The 13,286-nt window shown below is 47.9% G+C and overlaps 1 protein-coding gene across 1 annotated transcript in view; it reads left to right on the top strand.

Moving 5' to 3' along the window:
* Positions 1–8,421, top strand: part of LOC146182048 (uncharacterized) — a 14,655-nt gene extending 6,234 nt beyond the window's left edge. The window contains exons 2-4 of the mRNA XM_084575590.1: positions 332–529; positions 4,480–4,577; positions 8,086–8,421. Coding sequence (XP_084431716.1) covers positions 332–529; positions 4,480–4,577; positions 8,086–8,254 — 465 coding nt within the window. The 3' untranslated portion in view covers positions 8,255–8,421. The remainder of the gene's footprint in view (positions 1–331; positions 530–4,479; positions 4,578–8,085) is intronic.
* Positions 8,422–13,286: the final 4,865 nt, after the last annotated feature.

The following is a 13,286-nucleotide window of genomic DNA, read 5'->3' as shown; positions in this document are numbered from 1 at the left end:
GTACGTAGTGATATGAAGGGATCGTTGGCAAACATGTCATTTTTTGCTCCTGGATCCCTTACTGTTCATATTATGGAGACATCTGTATCCAATATCACCTTCTTTAGCTCTCTTCTTATTTAGGCACGTGTACGCACAAATAACTGGATCTTGTTTCTTGTCTCGACATGGCCTTTTAACGTGATAGCGTAAGAGGCATAAAAGGGGCGCAAAAAGGGTTCGCACGGGCATATGGGGCTATGGGTAAAGTAGAACCCTTTAAGCTGAACTATGTTTTTCGTGTAAGGATGAATTACTAACTTCCCCAAACTTGTTCACATCACGTCTGCAGCTGGTGGTCGACCGGGGCATCCGCGAAGGCAGAGTCACTGTACAGCTGCTGACCACGAATAGCAACGTCACCTTCCGTGGCTTCCTCATCCGATCCATGGCCGTCAGAGGGAATAATTTCATTTACTTCCGCGGAGAATTCGAGAAGGATGCAATGTTCCAGGACTCGCGGTACCTCGACTGCGACGGACATGACAGGGTACACACGCTTCCTCCTTTCCCTCAAGTTGTAGCTGCCATTACGCTGGTTCTAGTAACGTTGTTGCAGGCTCGTCATCGATGCGGAGAGGCTGCTTCGTGGCTCAGTGTATGTGTGCTTGGTACGAGGGGTACCTTTAGCAACCAGTGTCAGAGCCTACCTGTAAAACTCTAGGTCCTGTGTAGAGTCGTTACTCAAGTGACGTCAACTACACGTTTCGCCAATACAGGCAACTGTGGCGCGCAGCAACATGAAGGTAGCATTCTTCGTGGCCGCTCGAACAGTACAATTCTGTTCTCCTAAAAATTCGAGAATAAAGGCTTATAAGAATGGGGACGTAATATTATAGACATCTACCGGTTTACCGGGCGCCGACTGCGCTCACTAAGTGGCCACACCTTGCCCCACATATGCCAGTCGTAAGCGGCTTCTGTCAAACCGGTAGACATCTACTTTAACACGTCTCCGATGTGTTAAATCTCTCTAAATGACCTCAACCCCAAAACGGCACGTCTTTCGAGCCACAAACAGTCCTCTGTTTAAGCTTTTAGTTTCGAAACTCGCAAAAGTCTGGTTGTGTACAGGATTGCCACGCAGGAGCCTCCTGCCGTCCAACAGATCTGAGAGAAGAGGACCTGTATAGATCCACGCGTACCAATCTTATCCAACGGTTCGGTACCCGTTCGGGTAAACAAAAAGGAATATAGCGTACACTTGCACGATAGCTCCGCTCGTAGGGTGGACAACAGTGGCACATGAGGTCGCATGTTGGAATCCAGGTCACTGTGACCACATTTCTAGGCATGCGAAATGCAATATTAAAATACCGCTGGGCTGCGGTGGGCAGAACATGTTAAAGAAACCACGTGATCGGAATTGAGCCGGGTCCCTCCGCTACAGTGACTATAGCTGTCTCGACTCCCCCCAGCCTTCAGCCATTAAAGTAGTTGACTCATCCATATCCCCCTGGCGAGACCTAGACTGTTTTTTTAAAGCGAAAGTCTAACGCCTCATACGTCCGGCGTCCTGTCCCACTATAGCTGTCAATCATCCTGACAGCCACGCCCACCACGTGAGAAACGTATCTCCTTGTCTAGCGACATGCTAGCGCGGTTGCCATGGAGACCGCCACCGCTAGTAGTGGTAGGAAGTGATCGATAATGATAGCTGGTGGTAGTTGCGGACAGTGACAGTGATGATAATGAGAGAGATTACTGGCTATAACCTCACCAGGCGATTATCCGCCTGGCGGAAGAGGCCGCGAGGAGCCAAGACCTCTTTGCCTGCCTCTAATCGCGGAGGTCCTGGCCACTGTCCGCTAGGCCTGCGTGCCGGGGTCGGGCAGTAGGGGGCCTCTATTCTGGCAGAAATAAAAGTTGTTCACACACACACACACACACATGCACGCACGCGCACGCACGCACGCACATACGAAGCTGACCCCGCCGGTCGTCCGATCCAGGCGTCCGTGAGGCGCCTTTCACTTAGTTATAGTGTGTACCAACTGCTCCAATTCCAACTTCTTACACATGTCAATAGCCTACGATTTCAATTTGTTCGGCTTCGGGCTAGTCTAAGTGAGTCTAGACTAGTCTAAGAAATTTCCGGTGTCTTCCCCTATGGCTTCCCTCATAGCCCGAGTCACTTTGGAACGTTAAATCCCACAAAACCAATCTTCTTCTTTTTCTTCTTTTCTTCTTCGCCTCCTTTTCTTCTTCTTTCTCTTTTTATTCTTCATTTTCTTCTTCCTTTTCTTCTTCTTCTTGTGGTCGAAATTTCTGGAGTCTTCCTCTACGGCTTCCCTCATAGCCTGAGTCGCTTTGGAACGTTAACTCCAACAAAACCGTTCTCCTCTTCTTCTCCTTCTTCTTTTTCTTTTTCTTCTTCTTTTCTTCGCTTTTCGAACAGGCACGGCGAAATAACGAGACTGGCCAACTCTTGCTACAATAAATGAGCCCACTCGACACCGTGAAACGGTTTCTAGGTGCTGTTGCCTCTCCGGACCAAATGAGTCGAAAGGCAGTACACAGACCATTATCAACCGCACCGACACTCTAGTTCACATGTCTTTTATAGCCACGAAGAAATGATTAATAATTATGTGTGGCCAGCAGGTCAACGCCAAAAAATCTCGCTATGAGATATGATACCGTTTATGACTAGACAACTCAATATGCCCGCCGCGGCAACTAAGCCAAGTGACTCCGATTTCTTCTCAGCCAAGAGGGCGCTGCATTCTGATGAAGGCGAAAAACAAGACGTCTGTACACCGGGAGTCCAGTGCGCGCTAAAGAACACCGGGTGGCCAAAGCTATCCGAAGCCCTCCACTAAAGCACCCCCTTAGCCTTACTTAGCCTTTGGCACGTTGCACCGCATTCAACGGATTCACCGCATTCACCTGTTATACAGATGTACAGCCACCTTCCCTGCCAGTGGCTGCAAAGCGCTACACCAGTGCGTGCTTCCGGCGGAAATTTCGTTTCTGTTCCCCCATTTAAGAAAAGATTTCAAAAATTACATTTCTTATTGATTGTATGTAGCAGCTGAAGTTTTCTTTTGGGGCTACACGACTCTGAAATTTTATCACCTGACTCCCATGACTAAAGAAATTATCGGAATTACACCCAATATTGAGGAATAGCTGCACGATGATATATACTTTCTGTTTCTGCTCATCTAAACCTTTCCAACGATATATGAGCTGACGCCTTCAACTGTTAACCGTGCTTAAAAATTGAACTTTACGCTACAAGCTCAGTGTAAATTTCAGTTTTTAATCTCAGCTGAGTAATTAACGGTAATTAATTATCCCTTTCCTTCTTCACAATTAAGTCGTTTCCTCCCCCTGTTCTAGCGTATAAAAATTCCGAGAGCATTGCGCCTTGCTGCTGCACACGGTACATCGCGCGCCCCTTGCTATCAAGGTCCCTATGGTTTTGCTGTAAAGGCTGCAGGGTTGGTGCCGCAAAGTGGGAATTTTATTTGATTGCCACGCGTTCGCTGCAGTGCACCTGCAAATGCGAGATTATACGGTACACTGTCGCGCGTGTCGGTCGAGTGGCGTTCCTTGTCACGCGTCTGTTCCAAGGGGGGGATTGACGGTACCAAGCAAATCGGGCGCCTCGGTGCAACATAGGCTCTCTAGCGCGCAGAGCGCGCAGCTCGTCTTCGCGCCCCCTATGTTGCCATGGTGATGACAGGAATGATAGACAAGGAGAACACATCTCGCGGAATCTCAAGAAAAAATTTCGCACACGCGAGAGTTTGACCATGAACCAAGAGAGTCTTTCGCCTTAAAAAAAAATAAAATTCCTCTACTAATATCTCTGTCAGTAGGCTGTCGTAGTCGACCGGTACAGACCAACTTCAATTTACTACCTTACTGAGCAGAAATATTCGGAGAGAAATATTTCGCTCGCATGTACTTACCGTAGTTGATTTCATTCTCACGGAATATTTAAATGCCCTGCCTATTGCAGTCGCTTGTGTCATGTTTGTTCACAGCTTGCTAAAGGCAAATACAACGATAGGACAGCACGAGTGCGCGCTACAGTACTCTATATGTATTGTGTATTTTGTCGCGATTTTCACTCCAAGAACATGTCACCAATAATACAGCCTGCAACGTGAATACTTGCAATTCTACAGTTGCTAAGAACGATACAGGTAACGCTAAAAGCGTTGACGTTAAAAAGAACAATCAGTAACGTACGAACTGTCCACGTCTTGGAGCACCAAGGCCAGCCGCTCTTCTCGGTTGAGTCGACGCTAAGAAGGCAATCTGTTGCATGATGGGCATTACGAAGGCGAGGTAGACAGTGTGACTACGGACACTAATATGACTATTGAGAACCTAGACCGAAGAGAATTTCTTCAGGTGGCATCAAACATTCGCATAGGTGCTTCTCGCAGTTTTATTATTAATAATAGGCAATACGAATGCGTGCAGAGCGCCGTGGCCCACGGAGACAGCAAGTCCAAGAAGGAGATAGTGGTGCACTGGAAGCCTGAACCCACTCCTAAGAACCTCGTCCAGGTCTTCTTTAGGTACGGCTTAGTGCACATGCCACGCCATGACTCGGTTGAAGCAGGGCCCTTTTTTTTTATTTCTGTGAACGCAATTCAGCGCTGATCGATGAACGCCACAGGTACTATAGTACCAGTGGCCTTTTTCATAAGGTATACCTCAGAAAAAAAGATTGATGGGTGGAAGCTCCATGAAAAAGTGTTGAACCCCGGTTAAGCTTGGCTTGAACCTAGTTATATGAGCAAAAGCTTTGTTAAGCATGGTTTTGCATGGTTCAGCGAAGTTGTATACACGGTTTGACTGTTTGGATTAGCACGACGCTTAGCCTTCGCCTAGTTGATCAATTCTGGCCGCGCTTCTCCACACAACCAATGGAGGGAGTGATGTGCAGCTAGCGCGGAGAGCGGGAGCGCATCGAGGCACCCTACTAGCGCCGGCTGTGGTTATGACGTCACTTCTCCGGCACCGGCGGAGCGCACACGCCGCCCTAGCGCGGCCGCGACGGCAGCTCCGACCACGGCCGGTCTCGAGGGAGAGCGCGTTTCTCTCTTCTCTTGTTGCTGTTATGTTTGCCTTGAAGAAACTTCGATGTGATCACTGCTCATTCACTTTTTTTTATTCATCTTCTTGTACAGGCTTGGGCAAAAATTCAGATTAAAATGAGCAAAAGTAGATACCATGCCGCAATAAATGTCATATGCTTGCCGAGCGTTTGCTGAGCGACAGTGTTTTTTTTAATATAAAAACTCCATTCACGTGTGTAGCACGCTGACAGGATGCCGCTGCAGCATCTACCTTCTGTAATCTTTCATTCAGGGGCTGCACTCACCACGAAACCCGCGGGGGACAGCGCGAAACCAGGCAAAAGCCACCCGCCGCCACTGAAGCAGATGCGGAGCGAACAGTGAGCAGGTCGCGCCCCTTGCGGCGGCGAAGAGCGTGACTCAAGGAGAAAAGTTCCCATTGTTCACGCGGCGATTGAGAAGGCCGTAAGAAAGAGCGCGCGCTCTCTCCCTCGAGACCGGCCGTGCTCCGACACACCAGTTGCTGCCTCTGACGTCACGCGGCTCCTCGCGCATGCGCAGCTTGGCCCACGTTGTGCCACGCGAAATGGCTTTCGCAGCGAAAATGAAAGGCAGTTCACGAGGCGGACCGCCGCGCGCCCGAACGTAGACTGAACGGGTTCTTCATGACAGGTCGGAAAGGTTGGCATACAGACTGATTTCGACGACTCATTCCAATTGTTAGTTCTTGTTTTTCTTTTCTCTATGTACACGAGCACAGTTCAGGGCATGTAATGTAAAAGCCGCATTGACGAAAGCCAGGGGAGGGTCTCCTTGCCGGCTCTCCTGCGCCGTGGCCGCAGAGGTCTTGGAGTAAGCCTCCTCCGCCAGGCGTAGGACGATCTTTTGTTCATCCACATTTGGGGTGCGGATGTAGGACTCCCAGGTAATTTGATCAAGGGGATCAGTTTCTTTAGCTCCCGGAGAATCGGAGCATTGCCAGATTAGGTGATTTTGAATCAGAGGTACGTTGCAGAGATTGCAAGCCTCTGGGTCCCCTGTCAACTCATTATGCAGAGTAACATGAGGAAAGAAACGATTGGCCTGAACTTTTCGCCAGGCCCTGCATTCGGAGGGTATTAGGGACCTATCTGATGGTGGATAGATCCTTCTGTTTAGTCTGGGAGTCTCAGAGAGCTCCTTGTAGGAAATGAGGGGGTCTTTGTCTTCCGGTAGCGGGGTCTCTATGGCCGCTCGGGTGTATACATCTCGAGCGAGGCGATGGGCAGCCTCATTGCCTGGTAGACCCTCGTGAGCTGGAACCCAGATGACTGAAACCTCCCGTTTTAGCGGGTGCTTTCTCAGTAGACTGGCAGCCTGCTTGGAAATTAGGCCTTTGCCGAAGTTCCTAACAGCCGCCTTATTATCTGAGAGGATAGTTCTGGCTTTAGTGCCTGTACATGCTAGCGCTATCGCAGCCTCTTCAGCTATTAAAGCGTTACGCGTAATAATTGATCCAGTTACTTTCTGGGAGTGGTTCCCATCTACCACTGCTATGACCGCGGCCCCTTCTAGCCCACAGGCAGCATCGCAATAGGCTGATTCCTCAGGAGGGTCGTTTATTAGTTTGAACAAATTTTGCTCTATGCTGTCTTCGTTCCTTGTCATGAATCGGGTGCATATTCTTAGGGATCGGTGCAATTTTGAATAGTTTCCGCGTCTCAAGCACCAGGAGTTCAGCGACATAGGGTAGCTCACCTGACTGAAGCTATAGTTCTTGCAGTATTTTTCGGTACCTGGTCGACATACGTCTGAAGCTTTTTCAGGATGGCGGTGTTTTTCCTATTCTGCTGTAGGAAACACCCCAGGATCCTAATAGTGCTAACTCTCTGTACCTTGCTCCCTCTCACGTATACCTCCACTGGTTTGTGTAGGTGCGGTAGGTGGGATTCTCTAGTTAGTTGTGATTTGCTGCACATTGAGAAAAGTTCAGATTTGTGAGGAGAGCAAGATAGTCGGCTTCGATGTATTCTCATTTTGAAGCGAACGGCAAGTCACGCAGTACATCACGCGGCTAAAGCTGACAGGCGGCGGCGGCGCGCGGTCAGAGCATGATACGCTGCGAGTCACGTGGTACGCCACGTGGATGACACACCTCTGTTTGAAGGTCAAACGCCAGGATCCGGTGAACTTGGATCAACTAGGAGTATTGCTCTTCAAAAACCACACAATACGATTGAAAACATTTATCGCCACTGTTTAAGCGCATTCTTGTGGGAAGAGAATCGCCGTATATTATAAAGATAGGTATGCTTAAAATTTAATATCTCAAAAAAGAAAAAAAAGAATGCGCGTATCCAAACAGTGATTTCAATCGGGTGTGTGGTTTGGATGGATCGTCGGTGAAACGGAAGGAATAAATTTGTCCTGTAGCCGTAGGGTTTGTTACTTCTCCCCCTTCACATATCGACAAGATACGCATCTGCACGTGCCTTGGGTATTGGCGCACTCTTATTCTGGTTCCAGGAAGCATACATAGATCGGTAATGCTTTCCTCCCACTAAAGCGTCACCTAGGCGATCTGGCTGTTATTTTTTTATCGCATTTATCTGTGGTTTTGCACAGGCTAGATCAGAAATTTTTGCAAGAGTATTGTCGGCTATTCAATATTTACCAGTATCATCAGCTTTTTTACACTTCGTGGAAAGCCTTTTGAGTGCCATTTTTCCACCTCATCTCAGGAACAAATTCTTCGACCCCTTTTACCCTGTTTATTTCCTTTATTGTATCGAATTGTATTGAATTGAAAGTTTATTTCTCCACGTACATTACAGTGGGAAGAAGGCACACTGGGCAAAAAGCTGCATAATGCACCTTCAGTTAAGTAGCACTCAGTGCATCCCTCTTCGGCATTCGGCACTCCTCTAAAGTACTGTATCGAGTGTAGTGCATAGGCACATAAAACGCTAGGGAACAAAGATAATGCACGGCAAATATCTCTGAGAAGTTCGATTCTCGCACACAGGGCGACGGTGGTGCAAACCTTCGACCGCTACTTCATACACGTGGACAGCATTCGGCTACTTTTCGGTGCAGCTGGCCCCATGACGTTCGGGCGCCGGACGTTCTTGGGTCTTCTCGGCTCCTGCGTTGCGCCTGCAGTCGTCGCGCTTTTCTATGCCTGGATGAGGTGAAGAGTGCTGCGCCGACAACATCATCTAGTCCACAATCCGCCAACAACAAACTCTAACATAATTGTTATTATACCTGTTATGAATTTTCGCCAAAAGGCCTTCGTTTCTGTTCTTTACGTAGAAAGGGGACCAGCGAATACAGACTCAAGACAAGAACAACGAAGGCACACACCACAGCGCTCTCCTGTTCATGCACTCCTATTCATTACGCAATTACAATTCACGAGTGCTGACAGATCCCTGGAATAAAAAATTAAAGGGTCTTTTAGCTTTACTCTCTTGTCATTTGTCTCTCATCGTTTGCCTCATTCGTTGCAGTGCTACCTATAATTATAATTGATTTACAGGAAAGGAAAAGCGCAGTATCTCTTACGATTTATGTTTGGATGCTACACCATCGCTCCTGTCGCGTGGCGTTTCAGCGCGCCTTCAAGTGGGATTGCAGATGGCAGGAGCTCTAGAGAAGAACTAATCTCGCGGAATCTCGAGGAATATGACAGATCTCGCGCACGGGATTTCGTTCCATGAGCTTAGAAAGGTTTTCACCTTAAAACCCCGCCGCGGTGGCTGAGTGGTTAGGGCTTTCCGCAGCTTCTGAGCCGGAAAGCTCAGGACTCATATTCCGAGTTCGTGTCATTTCGAGAAGTGTCATTAATTTACGCCCTCATCTTACTGGTGGAACGCCGGAACAGGAAGGGGTGGCAACAGAACTGACATCTAGTGCTATTTCCATCATTCAGAATACCTGTGGTCAAGGCGAAAATGGCACTTCTGAAAACGACGCGAACTCGGAGTACGGACCGTGGTTCAAAACCGGCCGCGGAGCGCGGCTACGCACAGATGCGCCGGTGTCAAGGTCAATGTACAACTGGTCGCGCAACTTGGAAGAAAACGCGTGCAGCTGCCTACTGCCAGCGGCATCAACTCGATGATGAGGGCTCCTGCGAACTGTGAGGCAAATTACTAACGCACAGAAAATAAGATCTGCCAGAACTCCAAAGAACTAGAAAGTAAACAATATTCGCGCTCAGGAATGAATGCAGTTTTTGTTTCTTGCGTAAGAAAAAACGTGTCACGTTTTTAATCATATTTTAACTTGTTTTTAACGGCCTCTCTCGGCCACTTATTATCCGCTGCGTAGTTGCCGAAAGCTCAGATATGGTTCAGACTGTTCAGACCAAAGCTTTTTTCATCCGCGGAATGGGTGCGTCGTCGGCCCCGGTTCAACGTTCATCGTTGCGTGCTGCGTACAGAGTGGGTTATCTGTAACAAACAGTCAGTATTTCATTCTGCTGGCTTTGGTAGAGCTTTACTGCAAGGCGAAGACTGACTGTGCTCGATGAGAAACTGATTGCCGCTGCATGTGCGCATTTCCGGCCGATGGGACAATGCTGCGTCACAGCTCGGCGGCTCGGCTCGGCCTCCCATCATCATCATCATCAGCCTGACTATACCCACTGCAGGGCAAAGGCATCTCCCATATTTCTCCACTTAACCCGGTTCTGTGCTAGCTGCATCCACTTGACCCCTGCGAACTTCTTAATCTCATCCGCCCACCTAACTTTCTGCCGCCCCCTGCTACGCTTTCTTTCCATTGGAATCCAGTCTGTTACCCTCAGCGACCATCGGTTATCCTCTCTTCGAACAACATGTCCTGCCCATGTCCATTTCTTCTTCTTAATTTCCACTAGAATGTCGGTAACTTGAGTTATTTCTCTGACCCACTCTGCGCGCTTTCTATCTCTTAATGTTACCCCTACCATTTTTCGTTCCATAGCCCTCTGGGCTGTCCTCAACTTAAGTAGAACTCTCTTGGTTAGCCTCCACGTTTCAGCCCCATAGGTGAGTATAGGCAAGATGCAACTGTTGTATACTTTCCTCTTGAGCGATACCGGTAAGCTGCTAGTCATAATCTGCGAGTGCTTGCCAAATGCGCTCCATCCCAATCTTATTCTTCTTGTTATTTCCTTTTCATGGTCCGGATCTGCGGTTACTACCTGTCCTAAGTAGACATATTCGCTTACTATGTTTCGCTACCCAACGTAAACTGCTGTTTCTTCCCGAGGCTGTTGAACATTACCTTAGTCTTCTGCATATTGATTTTCAAGCCTGCCTTTCTACTTTTACTGTCTAGGTCATCAATCATTATTTGCAGTTCATCCCCCGAGTTGCTTAGCAAGGCAATGCCATCAGCAAATCGCAGATTACTGAGGTATTCTCCATCTACCCTTATCCCTAACTGCTCCCATTCCAAGTCTCTGAATACTTCCTCTAAGCAAGCTGTGAATAGTACTGGGTAGATTGTGTCTCCTTGCCTAACACCTTTCTTTATGGGAATTTTGTTACTTTCTTTATGCAGAACTATGGTTGCTGTGCAGCCACTATATATATATCTTCCAGCACTTTCACTTACGGCTCGTCTACCCCTGATTTCGCAATGCCTGCATCACCGCCGAGGTTTCAACTGAGTCAAATGCTTTTTCGTAATCAATGAATGCTATGTATAAGAGCTGGTTATATTCCGAGCATTTTTCTATCACCTGATTGATGGTATGGATATGATCGATAGTAGAGCACCGTTTCCGAAACCCTGCTTGATCCTTTGCTTGATTGCAGTCTAAGGTTGTCCTGATTCTATTAGCGATTACCTTAGTAAATACCTTATACGTAACAGACAGTGAGCTGATTGGTCTGTAATTTTTAAGGTCCTTAGAGTCCCCTTTCTTGTGGATAAGGATAATGTTTGCATTCTTCCATGGTTCCGGTACCGTCGATGACACCAGGCACTGCGTATACAGGGTGGCCAGTTTTTCTAGCACGATATCCCCCCCCCCCCCCCCCCCCGTCCTTCAGCAAATCTGTAGTTATCTGATCCTCTCCAGCTGATTTCCCCATTTTCGTAGTTTCTAGCGCTTTCTTGACCTCGTCCTTCGTCACTGGTGGAACGTCTGACTGTTTTTCCTTACCGCCAATCTCCTTACGGTCCTGACTACTTTGGCTACTGTAGAGATCTGTATAGAACTCCTCGGCTACTTTGACTATCTTGTCCATATTAGTGACTATGTTGCCCGCCTTGTCCCTTATCGCATACATCTGGTTTTTGCCTATGCCCAATTTCTTCTTTACCGCTTTAAGGCTTCCCCCGTTCTTTACAGCATGCTCAATTTTCTCCATGTTGTACTTTCTTATATCGGCCACCTTGCGCTAATTGATTAGCTTTGATATCTCGGCCAATTCGATCTGATCTGTTGGATTGGAAGCTTTCATACTCTGGCGTTTCTTAATCAAATTTTTCGTCTCCTTAGACAGCTTACCGGTATCCTCTCTAACTATCCTACCGCCTACTTCTACCTCGCACTCAGTAATGATATCTCTGAAATTATTGTTCCTTGCCTCTAGGGTAATGTCGCCATCCTCAGTTAGAGCTGAATACCTATTCTGTAGCGAGATCCTGAACTCTTCTGCCCTCCCCCTCACCGCTAGTTCGTTGATGGGTTTCTTTCTTACTAATCTGTTGCGTTCCTTCTTCAGATTTAGGCTAATTCGGGACCTCACCATTCTGTGGTCACTGCATCGCACTTTCCCGATTACCTCTACATCCTGCACAATGGCGGGGGTTGAACACATTATGAGGTGGATTTCATTTTTAGTCTCTCCGTTAGGACTTTTCCATGTCCATTTCCGCGGTTCTTCCGTTTGCTGAAGAAGGTATTCATGATTCGTAAGTTATTGCGCTCTGCAAACTCAACTATCAACTCCCCCCTGCTATTCCTAGAACCAATGCCATAGTCGCCTAATGCCTTGTCTCCTGCCTGTTTTCTCCCTACCTTGGCATTGAAGTCGCCCATTAGTACAGTATACTGCGTCTTTACTTTTCGCATTGCCGATTCTACATCTTCATAGAAGCGTTCAACTGCCTGGTCATCATAACTACATGTAGGTGCATAGGACTGTACAACCTTCAGTTTATACCGTTTATTAAGCCTAATTACGATGCCTGCAACCGTCTCATTAATACTATAGAATTCATCTATATTACCCGCTATATACTTATTGACAAGGAAACCTACTCCTAGTTGTCGCCTCTCTGGTAAACCTCGATAACACAGTACATGCCCACCTTCAGTACAGTATATGCCTCATTCGGCCTCCTAGCCTCACTAAGCCCTATGACATCCCATTTCATGCTCTCTAGTCCCTCTAACAGCACTGCTAAACTAGCTTCACTAGCTAGGGTTCTAGCATTAAACGTTGCCAGGGTCAGTTTCCAATGGCGGCCTGTCCAGCGGAGCCAGGCTTTCTTAGCACCCCCTGCTGCGTCACAGGTCTGACCGCCGCCGTGGTCAGTTGTTCCGCAGCCGCTGGTGACTGAGGGCCGGGGTTTTATGGAGCTTATCATAGGAGGTTGTGGCCAATTACTGCACCAGGGTGGCCAACTCCTGTTCTGGTGAGGGAGTGCGTTGCCGGAGGTGTTCACCGGAACCATGTCGCACCCCAAACCTGTGTATGCAATTCCATCGGCACGCGGATTTTTTTTTATTTTTCATCCTGTGGAGAATTGCGCGGCACCGGGATTTGAACCCCGGTCCTTTTGCATGCGAGGCGGATGTTCTACCGTTACGCCACCGCTGCGTGGGGCACGTCGCAAAAGTGGTGGCCTGTTTTACGGATACACGTCTGCATGAGTGGCGTATCGCTGCATGTTTTAATTGAGCGGTGAAGGTGAGATTTTATTGCCCCCAAGAAGCGTGTCGCATTGCTCAAAGCCTTCCGTTCCGCTCCCCTTGCTGCGTGTTTTGCTTACTGCGTCGTATTACCGCACCAACGTTCGCTGAACGTGCTTTAGCTGTTGTTACAGTGATGTTCCTATTGTCAATGGGATCTTTCTCATGAACATGTTAAATGCTTAAGTTGTAAATTTGTAACCTCACATTGACTCCTTTCAGTGGCAAATGAAGCGCGAGTAAAATATGGGAATCATGAACAGGGCGAGATTTATTGGAGCGAAGCTATATCGTAGAAATTTTCACTT

Source organism: Amblyomma maculatum, chromosome 8 (genome assembly GCF_055883805.1).
Source record: "Amblyomma maculatum isolate TAMU_Amacu chromosome 8, ASM5588380v1, whole genome shotgun sequence".
NCBI classification, from domain to species: domain Eukaryota; kingdom Metazoa; phylum Arthropoda; class Arachnida; order Ixodida; family Ixodidae; genus Amblyomma; species Amblyomma maculatum.
Note: the sequence above shows the minus strand (reverse complement) of the source record. Positions and strands in the feature narration are given on the sequence as shown.